The 18493-nt window shown below is 41.5% G+C and overlaps 1 protein-coding gene across 2 annotated transcripts in view; it reads left to right on the forward strand.

Moving 5' to 3' along the window:
• vldlr (very low density lipoprotein receptor) overlaps positions 1 to 18493 on the forward strand; it is a 63527-nt gene that overhangs the window by 26770 nt on the left and 18264 nt on the right. For both annotated transcript variants that reach the window (XM_005470472.4, XM_019361316.2), the window contains exons 4-11: positions 3353 to 3475; positions 5011 to 5219; positions 9476 to 9638; positions 10812 to 10934; positions 12752 to 12874; positions 15208 to 15327; positions 16234 to 16359; positions 18135 to 18306. In XM_005470472.4, coding sequence (XP_005470529.1) covers positions 3353 to 3475; positions 5011 to 5219; positions 9476 to 9638; positions 10812 to 10934; positions 12752 to 12874; positions 15208 to 15327; positions 16234 to 16359; positions 18135 to 18306 — 1159 coding nt within the window. The remainder of the gene's footprint in view (positions 1 to 3352; positions 3476 to 5010; positions 5220 to 9475; positions 9639 to 10811; positions 10935 to 12751; positions 12875 to 15207; positions 15328 to 16233; positions 16360 to 18134; positions 18307 to 18493) is intronic.

Here is an 18493-nt window from a genome sequence, read left to right on the forward strand (position 1 = left end):
TGGTTCCACTTCCACCGCAATCAGCTGATTTCAATCCATGTGTCTAAGGGGGGAAAATGATGGCATGGTTTATAGCATGGACGAGATTATTCTGAACTACATTATTCTGAAAACACAATTTCAGCTCTCTGCAATTATCTGCACGGACAGCCAGCATGCTAAAGCTAAGCTAGCCAAGAAACCAGAGTGATATTAAAACTGCATGAATGCTAACCCCAGCCCAGCAGATGCCAGCATATCAGTGGTTTCTGAAAGGCTCAGGTCAGCCTGTCTGGCACCAACAAGCATGCCACGTTCAACATTCAAATTCAGTGAAATGACCTTCATTCTGATGCAGACATCAAACCAGCCTGCTCAAGTACTTTGTGTGTGCGTGCAGTGTACACATTATGCAGAAACTTGTACTCTACTGATTACAGGGTGAAAGGTTCCAGTTCCATTATTCTTAAGAGTGAAGAGGAGACTGCAAAATCAACTAGTCAGTGATGGGGATAAGTGTTAGTGCGCACAGTGGCTTCTGTGCACTGTCATTATACAGTGTGCAGCTGAGAGACCAAACTGGGTTCAGAATTATGTCAGTATATCACCAGCCTGGCTTATCACCCAAACTACAATTCTCATAGTCAATAATTCATACATCTGTGGGAGTCACTCTTCTATTCACCTTCATCTGCTGCTCCACCGAGCAGCTCTTATCACTGCACAGCCAGTTTTATGTGCATGCTGCTTATCTCCAGTGTGAGATGAAGGGATAAGAAGCAAACTTGATCTTGAAGCTGAAATTTTATGGAAGAAAGTATTGTTAGGGGAATATGTACCCTGGGGGAGAAAAAGGGGCTTCCTAATAATTCAGTAGGATTATGAGTCGCATTTCTGCAGATGGAATTTAACCCCGTTTCTGGCCATGAAGGGGATCGTATTGTATCAGTAGCTGGCTTTGTCAACTTTTTTTAATCCTCTACTTTATTTTCAATGCTAAAACCAAACCAAGACAATGGAAAAGATGATGTACAGGGTGGGCCATTTATATGGATACACTGTAATAAAATGGGAATGGTTGGTGATATTAAAGGCCTGTTTGTGGCACATTAGTATATGTGAGGGGGCAAACTCCTCAAGATGGGTGGTGACCATTTAGAAGTCGGCCATCTTGGATACAACTTTTGTTTTTTTTCAATAGGAAGAGGGCCATGTGACACACCTAACTTATTGGTAATGTTACAAGAAAAACAATGGTGTGCTTTGTTTCAACGTAACTTTATTCTTTCATGAGTTATTTACAAGTTTCTGACCACGTATAAAATGTGTTCAATGTGCTGCCCATTGTGTTGGATTGTCAATGCAACCCTCTTCTCCCACTCTTCACACACTAATAGCAACACCGCAGGAGAAATGCCAGCACAGGCATCCAGTATCTGTAGTTTCAGGTGCTGCACATCTCATATCTTCACACCATAGACAATTGCCTTCAGATGACCCCAAAGAAAAGTCTAAGGGGGTCAGATCGGGAGACTTTGGGGGGCCATTCAACTGGCCCATGACGACCAATCCACTTTCCAGGAAACTGTTCATCTAGGAATGCTCGGACCTGGCACCCATAATGTGGTGGTGCACCATCTTGCTGGAAAAATTCAGGGAACGTGCCAGCTTCAGTGCATAAAGAGGGAAACACATAATCATGTAGCAATTTCAAATATCCAGTGGCCTTGAGGTTTCCATTGATGAAGAATGGACCCACTATCGTTGTACCCCATATACCACACCAAACCATCACTTTTGTTGTTCCAACAGTCTTGGAGGGATCCATCCAATGTGGGTTAGTGTCAGACCAATAGCGGTGGTTTTGTGTTAACTTCACCATTCACATAAAAGTTTGCCTCATCACTGAACAAAATCTTCTGCGTGAACTGAGGGTCCTGTTCCAATTTTTGTTTTGCCCATTCTGCAAATTCTGTGCGCCGATCTGGGTCATCCTCGTTGAGATGCTGCAGTAGCTGGAGTTTGTAAGGGTGCCATTTGTGAGTAGCTAATATCCTCCGAAGGGATGTTCGACTAATGCCACTCTCCAGTGACATGCGGCGAGTGCTGCGCTGTGGGCTCTTGCTGAATGAAGCTAGGACAGCCACTGATGTTTCTTCATTAGTGACAGTTTTCTTGCGTCCACATTTTTGGCAAATCCAACACTGAACCAGTTTCACGAAACTTAGCAAGCAGTTTGCTAACTGTAGCATGGGAGATGGGTGGTCTCGTAGGGTGTCTTGCATTGAAATCTGCTGCAATGACCCGGTTACTGTGTTCACCAGATATCAACATAATTTCAATCTGCTCCCCACGTGTTAACCTCTTCGACATGTCAATGGCTGTGAACAAAGAGAAACTTGTAAATAACTCATGAAAGAATAAAGTTACGTTGAAACAAAGCACACCATTGTTTTTCTTGTGACATTACCAATAAGTTAGATGTGTCACATGGCCCTCTTCCTATGGGAAAAAAAAACAAAAACAAAAGTTGTATCCAAGATGGCCGACTTCTAAATGGTCACCACCCATCTTGAGGAGTTTGCCCCCTCACATATACTAATGTGCCACAAACAGGCCTTTAATATCACCAACCATTCCCATTTTATTACAGTGTATCCATATAAATGGCCCACCCTGTACATTCTGACAGATTAACCAGGGGAAAAATATTTGCACCGTAAACATGAAAGGAATATCAACACTGATGCAGCAAAATCATATTTATACAACAAAGCTGTTGCTGTTCCAGCAAAATGGATTATGTAACAGCTTGCAGTTGTATGGTTCTTGAGGTGTTCTGAACATTGACTTTGTTTTCAGTCGCACCTCAGTGCAGCATAACTTTGGCTCAAGCCCTCCATCTCTCACAAAATGTGACTTATTGTCATAGGGGGCTGGCACGAATGAACCTAAAGGTAACGGAGTCGCTGCAGCCTGTAGATGATACTGTGATTTTGTTCATCACGTAAACATGTGCAACGTTTCCTAAACCCATGTAAAGAAGTTTACATTCTTACCTCAGCTTACAAAAGCACACACAGTTGAGCCATCTCTACTTAAATTGGTCCTTTTTAATATCCAGGTAGAATACAGAATTCATTGGAACAGCACCAGCAGTCAGCTGGACGCTTAGTGGTACATTTTGGCCTTAGTGACTGCAGCAGAACGCCAAACATCTCTGCTGTTCTGTCTTTACATTAGATTTCCTGTGTTGCTGCTAAAGGGAGAAAACATGTCATTTACAAAACACAAAATGTTAAACATTTAAAAAAAATATATGTATGACGGAACATGAAAATATCTAAGGTCTGTTTGTTTTTTTTCCGTACAGACATGAGGACATGCCGGATGAATGAGTTTAGCTGTGGCGCCGGCTCCACCCAGTGTATCCCAGTCTTCTGGAAATGTGACGGCGAGAAGGACTGCGACAATGGCGAGGACGAGGTCAACTGTGGTAGGTGGACGCTGTTTGGCTTGGAGTGCACATGACTTCAATTGATTTCAAAAACTGGCTATTCATTTCTAAATCCATTTGAAGTGATGAGGATATTGTTCAGTATACTTGAAATCCTTTGGGATTTAAAACCTTCCCAGGTTGCCATTAAACGCTCGTTGTGTAGTTTGTCACGGCTGAGCAGTGACGTCTTCATTTCTCCAGATGTATGTTTGCTGTTCATTGATGAGCACCGCGATGCTGAGAGCCGCAGAAATGCTGTCATGGACTTAATGAATTGAGACAATCACTGTGAAGCCATTTGAAGTCTCCTTTAGAGCTGCAGCTCAGTAGTTTTCCTTGCCATCTCATTAATATCACAAGTGCACATAAGAAGTTCTTGGTGTGTCTCAAAGTACTGCTTATTACTTGTAACATTTGGTTTCCAGCTCTTATTGAAGTACTAAAACTGCTTCTAATCGCCATCATCAGTTTGCCTCCTCCAGCTGTTTATCCTAAATTCTTGCATAAACACACTAACGGCTTTTCCTGCACAACCCGGTCTGAACGATAACTCAGTCTGACAGTGAAGCACCCTGTAGACATTGATTTTTAATTAGGGCAAATGATTACTTTTCATACACATTAAAATGGCTTGCATACTCTTAAGCCATAATATCTTGGAAGATTTTAATAATCAGCTTTCCACATTTGTGCTGAGTGAATGACTTTCTCATGTTGTCTAAAAGGTGCCAATTTTGAGCATTAGCACGAATGTGACACTAGACACATCATTGTTTAAATACTGCTTAGTATCAGCTCTGAATCAGCTGAAGACACTCACAGATGCTCAGCTACAGTTAGTAGCTTGTTCCTGTTGAGTCTGCACCCCTGTTGTCCTTGAACTGTGCTGAGATTTACTGCTGCGTAGCGTGCTCAGACGGTGACCTTTTTTTAAAGTGAGCTGCCACAATACAGTGTAAATCAAAATCCTGCAACCTCAATGTCTCACACATTATTGTAGCTTCCAGCTGCTGCACTAAACTAATACTGGTGTTATTAGAGAAAGCAGAGAGGTGCACACATGATGGGTTTTCCTGCTGACTTGGATGCTGTTGAGGTTTTAAAAACGGGTGCAAACTGGTCATCAAGCTGGACTTGTAAACACGAAATGCAGCATTTTAAATATTGAGTATTTTGGATGTAAGTCATTAACAGGGACACAGCAAGTTGTTGACTCAGTTCTGCCATGTGTGAACTTGTCAGGACTCGGTCTGTGTGTGTTCATGTGACACATGTTTTGCTCCAGTTGAAGCGTGGCATTGTGCTTGTTAATCTGAGACATGTGCTCTGCTGCTCGTCCAGGGAAACCAAATAAGGCTGAGGCTTCAAACTTTTTACAGCTTAAAAACAATAAGCTAAACTTAATAACAGTAAACAGAGGTCATAAATAAATTCTCTTTGAAAAAATGTCTTATTACTGTTACTGCATTAAAAGTTCTCTGTGCTGTCAGTCCTTTCACAACACACTCACATTTTTCCATAAACCTCTACAGGAAACATCACATGTGCCCCAAATGAGTTTACGTGTGCCAGTGGACGCTGCATCTCCCGGAACTTCGTGTGTAATGGCGAGGATGACTGCGGCGATGGCTCAGATGAGGTGGAGTGCGCGCCGTCCTCCTGTGGGCCCAGTGAGTTCCAGTGTGGAAACTCTTCATGCATCCCAGCCAGCTGGGTGTGTGACGATGACGTTGACTGCCAGGTAAGGGAGAATACTACACACTAATTTGCAACATGCACTCTGACACAATTCTTAACTGGATATGGTCCTTGTGACCCAGACTGTTTCAGTTATTTATTAATGGGAGCAGATGATTAATGGGAGTCTGAGTAAAGTATGGTAGCGTGGCAGGAAAGTGTTATGCTGATTCAAAGTAAACAGCCCGTGTAGGATAAAATCCTTATGGCGTTCTGATCAGTAAACCCGACCTTTGACCAGTGTAGATTTTTAGCTCTTTTACTTACTATGAGAATGTGTTGAACCCAGAACAACGTTTGTTTTTAGGACCCAAATTTATTAAATCTAATGAATACAACCCAGCTGCAACCTCCAGGACCAAAACATTAAGCTGACACAGATGTGCCAAAAGCACTTTCCATAAATTCTCGTGTTCCTTAAAACTGGATTTAGAATAGAATTGGCTGCTGTGTAATGATCTGTCCAAGAGTTTGTGATGAAGTTGTTTTTAGAGTGAAATTCTAGTGTTAGTGTCTTGTACTAATTAGAATTACAAGATACTGGTGATATCTCAGTGGTACAGTACCACTGTGGCATCACCAGTCGCCAATAGCATCACTACTGGGCAGCAAAGGAGGTTGATGTAGTGCTATACACACTTGACGTGTGGCTCAGAAACTTGATATAATTGACATTATTTTTGACCATATTTGAGCACTGACAACGTCCATCAGCACAACCATATTATGACTCCAGCTTGCTGTTCAACTGCCACAGTGCACTCCACCCTCTGATCTAAGAATGGTTACTTCTGGTACCAAAAACTACCATGACAGCAACCAAAATGCTACAGATGTAGCGCCAAAATGTGGAGTTGAAACCCAGTGGGCGATGTCACAGTTTTAACGTCTGTCTTTAAAACGGTTGTATGGACAAAACGGAGAAATGAATGCTGGCTCTTCAGTGGGAGCAGTAGAGGAGAGGGATGAGGGGGATGTCGGCTGCAGACAACGAGTGCACCAATCCAGAAACTGCAAACTCGCTGAGTTAACTGGTCACAGGGCTCCTCCTGTGTCAGCATTATACACACCCACACACAAGCTGGAGGGGAGATGCATCTGCCACATGTCAGATGACACAAATCTGATCTTGCACTTTATTCTAGAGGACCATTTTGACTTGGCTAGAGAATACTGAATGCCGGAACTGAAATCTGACTCGGAGGAGGCGCTGAATAATGCCAAACTCCATGAAATGGATGGACATGACAAGTCATTTTACATCAAGATATTAAAAAAGAACCTTTGTCAGGGTTGCAGTAGGATTAGACTGTCTTAATTTGGCAGTGTGCCTCAAATCTGTCAATGGTCTGATATTTAACACCCCCACCATAGTAGTTATTAACTAATACTTACAATACGTATTCATGAAGAGGTATTAAATCATTTTCTGCTCTTGTAATACTTGAGACCCTTTATATGCATAGTTAACTCAAACTTTATTAGTCTACCCCTAAAATACTGATGTGCTTCACTTGATGAATAAAAGCTTAAGCTCACTTTTTCCTTTTTATGAGGAAACTCATTCTTGTACATGAATACAATCTGGTCTCTTCTAAATCAGTCTTTTCTTTTATAACACTAAAACTTTTAAGATCCTACATTGAATAGGCAAAATCTGTGACGGAGACATGTAGAGTTAGAACTCGGGTTTCCTGACTCTGGCTTTGCATCTTCACTTTGTCTTCAGGTGTTTTTGTTGAGCCTTATGCATCTGCAGTAGTTCACATAAGTGAATGGAAATTAGTTACTTAAAATGCATGCGGGAAATGTTATGCAGGTTCACTCATTTCCTGAATGGGTGTAGCCTCACTGTAATGAAAGCAGTATGACATCCCTAGGCGCGCACATCTATGCACACCAGTTTTGCAAGCTTAATTTTCACGTACCATCCAGCAGTCACTGACCTGCCTCTTACACACGCACAAATATTTTCACACACTGCAGAACAAGTTCTACTGAGTCAACGATATGCTGTGTACCCATTAATTGGCTGTGTTTATCACCGGACACAAACGCTCACACCCACAAATATTTAAAGGGCTGTGTTCAGTGGGAATGTCGTTATTGTTCCCTCTCTGCTCCTCACACCCCACCTGCCCTGCGTCAATATTACGGAGCAGCAGACACATGCGTTCTCACACTCCATTAATCTGCTCCCATGTGAGTCGGTGACTTTGAGATGATGAAAGTGTGAGAAACTCCTTCCTGCTGCTTCTCTTGATCCTGTTCTGGTCTGTTTGGCAGAGATTAATTCTAATTAATGAGCTAATCATCGGAGATCTAAGTGCTAAATGCTTCTGGCTATGTCATCTGTGACCTGTATGCCCCCTCCACCTCCAGATCATATGTAAATCTGTGTGAGAGGAACCGTGATGTGTCTGGGCTCTGTCCTTCAGTGGCTGATGGTGCAAAGCCTGGGTTTAAAGTTTTAACATGTCTCATTAGAATGATAAAATCCACGAATGGCCTTTAACATGCAGCTTGACAAAAGTTTATCTCATACACTGAAGCCAGACCCTAGAAAATAAGTTTGTATTAAAGTATTACATACCAGATGTGCTTGTTTTAACTTGTTTCACAGCTGGTTTAATAAAGGACTCCTTGGCTTTTTCGTCAGACATTGTGTCTCAGATACAGATACTTCAGATACAGTGACTTAAACATCAATTTCAGGCTGGCCAGTCGGCTTGCCTGGTGAACTGAGTCTGAGCCATCAGCTCTCCCTGCCAGGTTTACTGTAAGTCATACATTCACAATTTTGTTGTCGGGAGTTTGCCAACAATAAAACTTGAGGATTATGCACTCGATGTTGCTTCTCTGCAAAATTAACTAGAGTTAACTCTAGTTAAAGAGTTCAGACCTGTTGTATTTATGAATGGTGATGGGAGGCAGTCTGTGCCTTCAGATTTTTCCTGTCTACTGGAATAATGTAAAGAAACCTTCCCCCTCAGCTCCATCCACAGCTGTTGATACTCCAGGATGCCTCCGTGAAATTACTTTATGGAGGCTTTGTCAGTCGGCATTATTTTTTAAAAAAAAAAAAGAAGAAAAAAGTCAACATCAGTTGCTCATGTGTGGCAAACAGTGTTGTTACACCTGGCTTGGCAAATCTTTTCTGTCTGCTTGGATCAGCTGGAGGGACTTAATGTTGCTGTACTGCTGTGCAAATTGGGAGTTTCTGTCAGGCAACTGGTGATGCTGTGGTTAATTGAAAAGGTGGCATAACAGCTGTGAATCTGTTAGCTTAACTTTTTTTTTTTTTCTGACAAGCAGTCTCAAGTCCCCAAAAACCTGAATTTTTTTTTTTTTTTTTTTTTTGCCCGACTAAAAGGATGAATGGTTCCCACAGGTGGGCTCTGTAGCTTTCAAAAGTCCAAAAGATGGTCCCAGAGCTGAGCTTGACACCACTACAATGATGCTTTGTTCAACCAACACCTCAGACCTTTAAATTATGTAAAAGTACTGCAGAGTTGCACATTTAAAAAGCTAGAAGCATTCAATTTAGTTCTTTATATAATTTGCATGTAATTTTGGTCAGCACTCTGCATTTCCAGGGGATTAATTTGAAAGCTTCAAATCTTAATGAAAGCTGCAGATGGAAAGTGTAAAACTAAATTATATATGCTAAATCAAAGAACTCCAAGGCACTCGTTTCAAATAAAATTTGAAGTGCTTTTATTCTCATGGCATGGCTGTGCTTAACTGTAAACTCAACACTATTCAACAGACAAGTCTTCCAAACCCTTCCAAAGACCACATCAAATAGAAGCAATTTGAATTCAGGATTTTTTTTTAATTTTTTTTTTTAAGTCTTTTAAATTGTGTAGTGTATTTTTGAGAACTACCACTGACCAAGAAGACAAAAAATTGGCCTTTTTAGACTGTACATGTTTGGTTTTTGCTCCTGCTGGCAGTCTTTAATCTGATGGTCACAAGGTCAAACACCTTGTTATAAAACAAACCTGTTTTCCATTTTAACTGGTACATACTTTTACTTGATATGGCAGGCTCCCTTCCAGGAAATTGCTAGAAGAGGCAAGTAAACGGCACACAGAAAATTTTGCAAGCTGAAAATTTTCTGAAACAAACAATGCAAAACACTTTGACATGATCATATTACAGGACCTCCTGATTGGTTAAATGGTGTTAGTTTCTCTGTAAAGTAAATGAGTATCCGCTCTTGCGGTGCCCTAAAAGTCACCTCTTGTGTCCTAACAGGACCAATCAGATGAGTCTCCATCCCACTGTGGTCGACACCCAACACCCCCGGCCAAGTGCTCGCCCAGCGAGATGCAGTGTCGCTCAGGAGAGTGCATTCACAAGAAGTGGAGGTGTGACGGAGACTCCGACTGCAAGGACGGCAGTGACGAAGCAAACTGTCGTATGTGCACACAAGCTTTGCGTGATTCACAATCCCAAATAGTCTTTAGCTGATACTGGACAGTAAGCTGTAGTTTATCCTCTATCTGAAACAAGCAGTTTGGGCTCCTTTCCAACTCCATTTGATCCAGCGTTGTTCTGATGGGTAGCCTTTCCCAACAGCCAGTAGGTGGAGCTTCTGTTCGCGTATAAAGTGAAATGGTCACACAATGATTATCACCCACCATTTTGGCGGCACTTGGCGTAGAGCAACTACTCCTCCACATTGAAAGGAGGCAGTTCAGGTGCTTGACATCTTACTAGGATGCCTTCTGGATACCTCCTAGTTGAGTAGCTTTGGGCATGTCTTACAGGGGAAACGGCCCTGAGGCAGACCCAGGACGCATTGGAGAGTGTCCCTCGGCTGGCTTGGGAATGCCTTTGTAGTCCTCTGAGGGGAGGTCTGGGCATCTCTGCTTAGATCGCTGCCCCCTGTTAGCCAAACGCAGACAAATGGCAGAAAGCAGATGCACACTTGGATATAGCATCAAACAGCTGTTCTAACAAAAGTGCTGAGTATCAATTTCTACAGAACAGAATAGCAGTATTGCCCCTGTAGAAAGCTTGGCTTTCACTTGTTTCATTTGGTCTGTATCAAAGGAAAATGTTTGTTATAAACTGGCTTAAATTATTTCAGTGTTAAGTGGTTTAATAAAACAAACCCTCCAGCTATGGGTGCTACACTCCTACGTTCCTTTCATTAATTACCTGATAATCTCTTTGTTGCCTATCAGTCCGATGCTCTCCACTTTAATCCATGCTGTGATTAGGATTCAGTAAAAAAACCAAACAAGATGTCAGTCATCTGCACATTTTTAATTGGCTTGTTTGTTTTGTTTTTTTCTTTTTACTTCCAAGAGCTTTCATGGCTGGTAGTTTTAATATGGTGCTAATGAATACAAACATTATCTAGTGAGGTTTTTCTTTTCACTCATCTTTGAGTGAACAGCTATCACAAATTGGCTGAGCTCAAACAAACTTGGGTGTTTTAGTTATTCTGCACTGATGAATGGATTTTAAATGGTTCACTGAATATTCACAAATATTTGTCTGATCAATTTGCTGTCAGTCGGTTAAGTGTTTAATGAGCAGTCCATGTCAGCACATGTGTAACTCATGTTTGTGTCCTTGGCAGCTGTTCGCACCTGTGGGTCGGATCAGTTCAAATGTGACGATGGGAACTGCATCCTGGGCAGCAGACAGTGTAATGGCCTCAGAGACTGTGCAGATGGATCAGACGAGGCAAACTGTAGAAACAGTAAGTGCTGTGTCTTGGTGTGAATGTTCACAAACTCGTCACCTGAGTGCATTATCAGGATGTTGTGGGGTTTTTTGGAGGGGGAGGGGGGGGTTCTTCTCCAACATGCAAGTTTCCATTTTTACATCTTACTCGAGGCTCTCCTGAGGTACCAACAGTGTTTGTTTTTAAAGCTGCTGGGCATGCAAATGTTGACATTTTTTAGGGTGTGGTTTTTTGTTTTTGTTTTTTTGAATAGTCAACCTCAGTGGTTCCTTGTTTCTTCAAAGGAAAGCTGTCACTCTCCAGGTTTGTGGCAGTTTCATTTTTGTGTCCTAATCTAGAAGATGTATATTTGGTGGGAAAACAAACACCCAATTATCTTGTTTCCTTGAGTTTGATTTTGCTTCAGTGTAGTTTTAGAAACTTAAGTGATTACATTTGTTTTGTAATATCTATTCTGACAGCTGGAAAAATTGATGAATATTAAGCAACTTCAGTTTTTTAAAGGCATTGTTCAAGGCCACCTTCTGTCCTGTGTATACTGCTACAGCGCTGAATGCTTATTTTAAACAAGTCTAGTTTTAAACCATGAGGTTGGTGAATATAGTGTGTGTGTCCTGTAAAATGGGGCTACGTCCACACGTACCCGGGTATTTTTGAAGATGCAGATTTTTTTTTTTTCTATGCGTTTGCACCTGTCGTCCACACGTAAACGGCGTTTTCAGTGACTGAAAACGGAGATTTCTAAAAACACCTGCCAGGGTGGATATTTTTGAAAACTCAGTTTTTGCATTTACGTGTGGACGAGAAAAACGGAGAAAACGCAGCGTCAAAGGTGTGCGCCTTCTTTAACATCACACTGTGCACCACGTTATTGTTTCGGTGAAATGAATTTCTACAATACTGTTAATTTTACACTCTGCAGTGTTTAAATGCTTACATATACACAGTTACTGTCCCTCCACACATAGGACTCGGTTCTGCTTCTATGCCCCATCTTTGTTTACCATTTCCTACCGAGGCTTCTAGACTTCTGATTGGCCAACATTTCTACACGATTAGGAATATATCGCCACCTGTTGTTTTGGCATGTTCCTAGCAGCGTTTCCTTCATTTCTGCGTTTACGTGTGGACGGGATTAATTTTTAAAACGAAAACGGAAAATCTCCGTTTTCAAAAATACCCGTGGACGTAGCCTGGGTCAGGCACACACCTTTGGCTTTGAGCTTAGAAGCTCCGCCCACATGTGCTTTTCCAGGCTTTTTAGAGGCAGCTAATGAGAAGAAAGTTGGATTAAAGGGAGAGGAGCTAAGTTTCACACAGGATATACTGAGGACCTACAATAAGCCCCGAAGCAGTTTACTAAGTAATCCTTCCATAGTTGTATGGACCTCCTTTTGCCTTTAGAACTGCCTTTAATATTTAATCGTATAGTTGAAGTCTTTTACTTCACCACATCCCAAAGGTTCTCTTCTGGTTTGAGGTCTGACGCTAGAGGCCGTTTGAGTTCACTGTACTCAAATAGTCTCCAGTGTCACAAATTTTCATGTTCAAAAACCAGTTTGAGCTTTGACACATGGTTCATTGTCCTGCTGGAAGCAGCCATCCAATGAGTTCATTGCAGACATAAAGGGATGGAGTAGCGATACACACGCAGCCTGTGACGTTTAAACGATGCTCAGTTGGTACTAAGGAGCCCAGAGTGTGCCCAGACAATATCCTCTACATCATCACACAACAACAAATGGCCTGAACTCCCTGCTTTCATGTTTTAATTTTGACCCTAACATCCAAATGTTGAAGGTGGTTGTTCTTCTTCCTCCTCCTCCCTGCAGTGACTCAGTGTAATGGTCCAGAGAAGTTCAAGTGTCGCAGTGGGGAGTGCATAGAGATGAGCAAAGTGTGCAACAAGGTCAGAGACTGTCCTGACTGGAGCGATGAACCGATCAAGGAATGCAGTAAGTGTTCATTTTTCTTTTTTTAATTATAAAATTTAACTTTAAAAATTTAATGGGATTCATCCATTACTGATTTTTCAAGGTCTGGGTCATGTCCCCATTAGGTCACAGACTTGCTCCTTTTCTCCACAGACCAGTTTAAAAAAAAAAAAAAAAATGCCCCCCATATTTCTCCCACATCAGTGAGCTGCAAGCTCAGAACAGCGTGAACATCTCAGTGTGGTCTGGGCAGCAGTGACTTTTAGTGGTCAAAGCATCAAGTTCCTCAAGTCTTCCCATCAGTGGCACACCACATGACCAAAATAAAAATGTTTGCGTTTTCTCCTTGTTATCATATTTTCCTGATAATCTGCAAATCTAAACAATGCTGTTAATTTCAGATGCAGTCATCCCAGAGTCTTGTATAATGTGAGAATGTCACTGCTTGTAAACGTCTTCTGATATTTTCCCAGTTGAGACTTCCAAACGTCAGTGATGTAAAGCAGTCAAACGTCTAAACTGGAGTTTCCAGAAAGCTGATTTTGACATTCACTGCAATGAAAAGATGAAACGTGTTCAGGAGATGATTTACTTTTCAGTGAGTTCAGATGTCTTTTCCCGTGGGCCTCAAAGTATCCGGGAGAGTTTATTTCAGGCAATGACATTCCTTCCTCTGTGCTACACATGGATTTATGCTGATAATATGTGGATTTTTACGTAAATCAGTCCATGAATCTTTCATGCGTCCTACAGTTCAGGTCTAAATAATTCTCTTTCATGGATCAAACAACTCAACCAAAAGTGACTATCAGGCTTTCCACAATCAGAATACTAAATGTATGAATTCGGCTGCAGCTCAAACAGATGAAAAGATCTGCAAATAATAAAATCCACAATCACTCATGAAGAAACCTTCACAAATTTGCATGACAATTCATGACCATTTATGTAAGAATGTTACAGATTATTGTACAGAACTTGTGTATATTGTCAAAATGCATATTGGGTACATAATTTATTCTTGGTGGCCAAACAAGTGTTCAGAGTGCTGAATTGGAAATGAAAAGCAATGTTGGGTTTTAAAAAAACTTGATCTGACATCCTAACCCCCCCTTAGAAATGAATAACAGCTGTAGCTTGAGCACATGAAAGGATGTTCGCCTGTGGCTCATTAAGCCTTACACCTTAATAAATCACACTGTATATGCTTAATGATGGTAAACATCAGCCATCTCTGTACTGACGCTCTCTGCCTGCGGACAAACTAAAGCACCGTGAACTGAAGTTTACGCCAACTTTTAAGCTGATGCCATGCTGAGGGATTTTCTTCGGTTTGTCATGCATTTGGTTCATTTTTCTCCTATTTCAGCCTCGGGAGGTTTTTCGATACTTAGAGATTTGCTCTGACCACCCAGAAGATGCACATGTGCTTACTGTTGTGATTGCAGGGTTCTGGGAGGTCAGTCTCTCCCTGCTGTTTGGTTTATTCTCATAACAGTTGTGCTTTTTAAGATTTCAATAAGCGCACTAATTACAAACTTTTTGCTGATGTAAATGATGGTCAGCCAAGTGCATGTTAAAGGAGGTTAATCCTGACAAGGCCAGCAGTTGTTGGTTCTTGTTGCTGCCTGTTTCTTTCATACACACGCTTGATGTATAAAGAACAAGATGAGGACATCAGAAAGCCAGATTCCTTTAATACAAGAGGTTGAAATTGCAGGGGTTTTTTTTTTTTTTAAAGCAGATTTGAAAGCAATTAGGCCACACCTGTTTACATTATGGCACTGTGGTGCTCCAAAGGCCTTAACGCAACACTGGTTTGTGCCTTTTAGTTAACACTACATAAGTGTCTTAACAAACATTCCTCTGATAAATGAGTAAAAAAGCAGGTGCTGTCCAAAGAACCTTTACAAGGCATTTTAAAGGCTTTAAAAGGCAATAACTAGTGTCTCTCCTTGGAAGCAAAATATTAAAAAATTTGAATGGCTGAACAGTCGCTCATCATCACTGATTTTTCCATTGGTCGCTTATCTTCTGGCTACCTTACACAGTACATTGCTTCACATCCACACAGGTTACTGATGAACTACTGATGCACGTTTTAGCCTCTTTGGTTTTAAATTTTATTTTTCTTGAAAGTCATGGGGCTTTTCCATATCGTGTTCCACCCTCGGAGTCTACTAACAAATGCCAATTCATCATAATCTTCAAACCTCTTGTGGTTTGAAGACATCTTTCAGTGAATACAATCCTTGCTTAGCTTCGACTCAGACTTCTCCCAAACCACCTTATCTTAACCTTTTTAGATCTAATTGGACACACAAGTAACCACAGAGCTGTTTCCTGTGTTCCAGATTTTAATGAGTGTCTCCTGAACAACGGTGGCTGCTCACACATCTGCAAAGACATGGTGATTGGCTACGAGTGTGACTGCACGCCTGGGCTCCAGCTTATAGACCACAAGACCTGCGGAGGTATGCGATCTCTGCATTACACAGCTTGGTGAAAAATGCTGAAAGATAAAATTTTAAATCAGTTTTGACAACACTGCAGTATTTGGCGTTGGGGAAACTATTACTCAACACGGGATGAATTGTTATTTCTAAAAGGGTTCAGAAGTGTAAGACCCTGTCTGAATATACACAAGTATAGGCATCCTTCCAAAAACCAAACAACTTCAATAATCTGAAAACTTGAAGGCTTCAGGAAAATTTCATTATGCTTGCCCTCAAATATCTAATCACAGGGGTGGGTCAGACACAGTGGGCTGGTGGTGTTGTGCACTTCTGGCCTCTGAAGGGTTTGGCGTGTAATGTGATTGGGCGTGTTGTAATCTGTTTTCCTAAAAGCAGAAATCCTCTTGGTTACGTTTAGGAGGCACTGATCCGTCACAGTTCTGTTATTGAGCCAATCTTGGCCTCAAACGCTGCTTTGGATATTTGGTAAACGTGTATAATCCCATCTGCATGAACCCCACTGGTCCCACAGAGGCGTTTAATCTACTCCAGGATGTAGAATGATCACTAAACTCTGGAAAACGTTTGATAAATTTACATCTAATTCTGATGGGAGCAGCTCGTCGAGTGTTCTGGCAAAACATCAGCGGCAATTAAAGCTAGTTTTAATTTGCGTTTTGTGTATTCGTGGCTCAAATCACTTTACAATCTCATGCAGTAGGAATCCCAGGAACATTTTATTTTTGAAAAGCAAGATGAATTTTCATCAATAAACACGGACTATACAGCTGTTGAGCTCCCATAGAAAGATTTGATTATTCAAACTGAGGCATTTAGCAGATTTGATAGATTAAACATGCCACACACCAGCTGTTCTTTCTTCACACACCCCTCATGATTCCCCTTTCTGCTCCTCTTCTGCAGATATCGATGAGTGCATGAACCCCGGAATTTGCAGTCAGATCTGCATCAACCTGAAGGGAGGGTACAAGTGTGAATGCCACAACGGCTACCAGATGGATCCGACCACCGGCGTCTGCAAGGCTGTTGGTGAGTCAGCAGCTGGGAGAGCTTATTAAAAAAATTAATTTCACCTCAACATTTTGATCATATTTTAGTCTGTATTGTTGGTTCTGCTACTGTCTGGGTCCCGATCTCTGGATAATAGTGTTTTGCACCCCTCGAGCGAAACAAATTTGGTGTCTTGTTAAGTATTGTGAAAATAGGTCTCATCTCCTGATTAAGAAGTAGTAATAGTCTGAGCTGACCCCTCAGATCCTGCAGGAATAGTCCTGAGCAATGCAACCTTGGGCTCTTTTGAAAGATTGTGGTGAAGTATCATCATCATTGCAGAAAAGACATTTCAGGATATATTCATGTACTGGGGAAAGTCACTTTGATGCTCACATGTGTAACTGTTCATAAGTGGAGACGTCTGTCCAGTACAGACCCAGTACTTACACCTACTTTTCACAAACAGCTGCATCCAGTGTGTCTGAGCTGCAGTGGTTTTGGATGTCACTGAACCCTTACAGATTGCTGATGTGACTGAACTGGCAGCTTCCTGTCTGATCAGGGTCATGACCTTTGGTGTGCGTATGATTTGCTGCCAGACAGAAAAACATCTAGTGATTCGCACTCAGTGTCTGAAGGTGTTAGTCTGTGTGGGAGAATTGTAGGCACTGCATTTGGTTTGTCATCGCTTGTAACAGGCAGCTTTGAGCTTTTAGTTGACTAACTGCTTCAGAAACATCGAAGTAAGAGTCCTGGAAACACACCCACAGATCTTTTTGTTCTTGGGGGGAGTTCACTCAGATTCTCCGGCTCCTTTATTGCCAACAGTAATATATATATAGATTGCAGTCCAAAAGAACTAAGTGAGTTCAACCATTATATCGTGGGCTCTCACTCTGAAGCGCAGCAGGTTCACGTCATTGACTCAAAATGGTCCATAATTTGCAGATGCAAAGTAATGATGGTGCCTTTGTATGTCAAATCAGTATTAAACATTTAGGCTTGTTCGCTTATAAAAACCCACTTGTTTTAATGTCAGTAGGAGGGACGTTTACAGCATGTTAAGGTCCACAAGTTAAAATGGTCTGTTTCTCTTTTCTGAAAGGCTTTCAGAGTGGAAGGCAGCGTTTTATCACAGGGCTGTTGTTGGATTGCATTAGTATTAAATGGGTGAAGCTAATTAACTGTAAGCACAGTGATTTTAATGCAGCTTTCAGCTATGGAAAAAATCCAGCAGAATGACAATTCTGTGGAATAATGGGGAAAATGATGGGTTGGCACTAGAGCTGGGTGGTGAATTGATTTTTAAGGTGTATATTTTCAAAGCAGGCTTAGGATCACAACAATAACACGGCTGAACAATGTCAGGTTTTCATTTGCAAGTCATTTTTTTGGGGGGAGCAAGGAGTTGTGTACAACCTGAGATGTACTCAGCCTAATACATTTGACAACACAGGGTCTGGCGTTATCTGGCTGCAGGTGGTTATGTCATCTGTTGTAGGTCTTATCACGTGTTTCTACAGTAAAAAAAAGCTTAATTGTGCAGCTTGTTGACTTCCCTTCCACTATTTTACTGATGAATAGAAAACGGTGAGTGAAAACAAGCTCTCCTCACTTTAAACACACAATAATCCCAATTGTTACAATGGTTTTAAGAACTGTGACCAATAATTTGTCCTAAATAAATAGAAGGCATAAAACACCTTGGAAAGGTGAATTTTTAAATTTTTTTTTAAAAATAAGATTAACTGGTTCTACCAGGGATCAAGGGCTGCGGTCACCTCATTCAATAACCTCTTTCCTGTCCTCAGGTAAGGAGCCCTGCCTGATCTTCACCAACCGCCGTGATATCCGTCGTCTGGGCCTGGAGAGGAAGGAGTACACTCAGATTGTGGAGCAACAGAGAAACGCAGTGGCTCTGGATGCAGACTTTGACCAGCAGACCATTTTCTGGGCTGACCTGGGCCAGAAGGCGATCTACAGGTAGGTAGTAGGTGATTAGAGGGAATGACGCAGGCAAACGGGCAATAGAGTATTGTTGTAGGACTATGGGAGGCATTGACAGTGGAGCACAATGTAGTTGTAACTTCACAGAGTAAATGGATTTTATTTGTAAGGTAAACTTAAATTTTTTCCTCTGGTCTGTTAAAGCAGTAAGTTTTCCCCTCGT

The sequence above is a fragment of the Oreochromis niloticus genome, linkage group LG7 (assembly GCF_001858045.2).
Source record: "Oreochromis niloticus isolate F11D_XX linkage group LG7, O_niloticus_UMD_NMBU, whole genome shotgun sequence".
Classification (NCBI taxonomy): Eukaryota; Metazoa; Chordata; class Actinopteri; order Cichliformes; family Cichlidae; genus Oreochromis; species Oreochromis niloticus.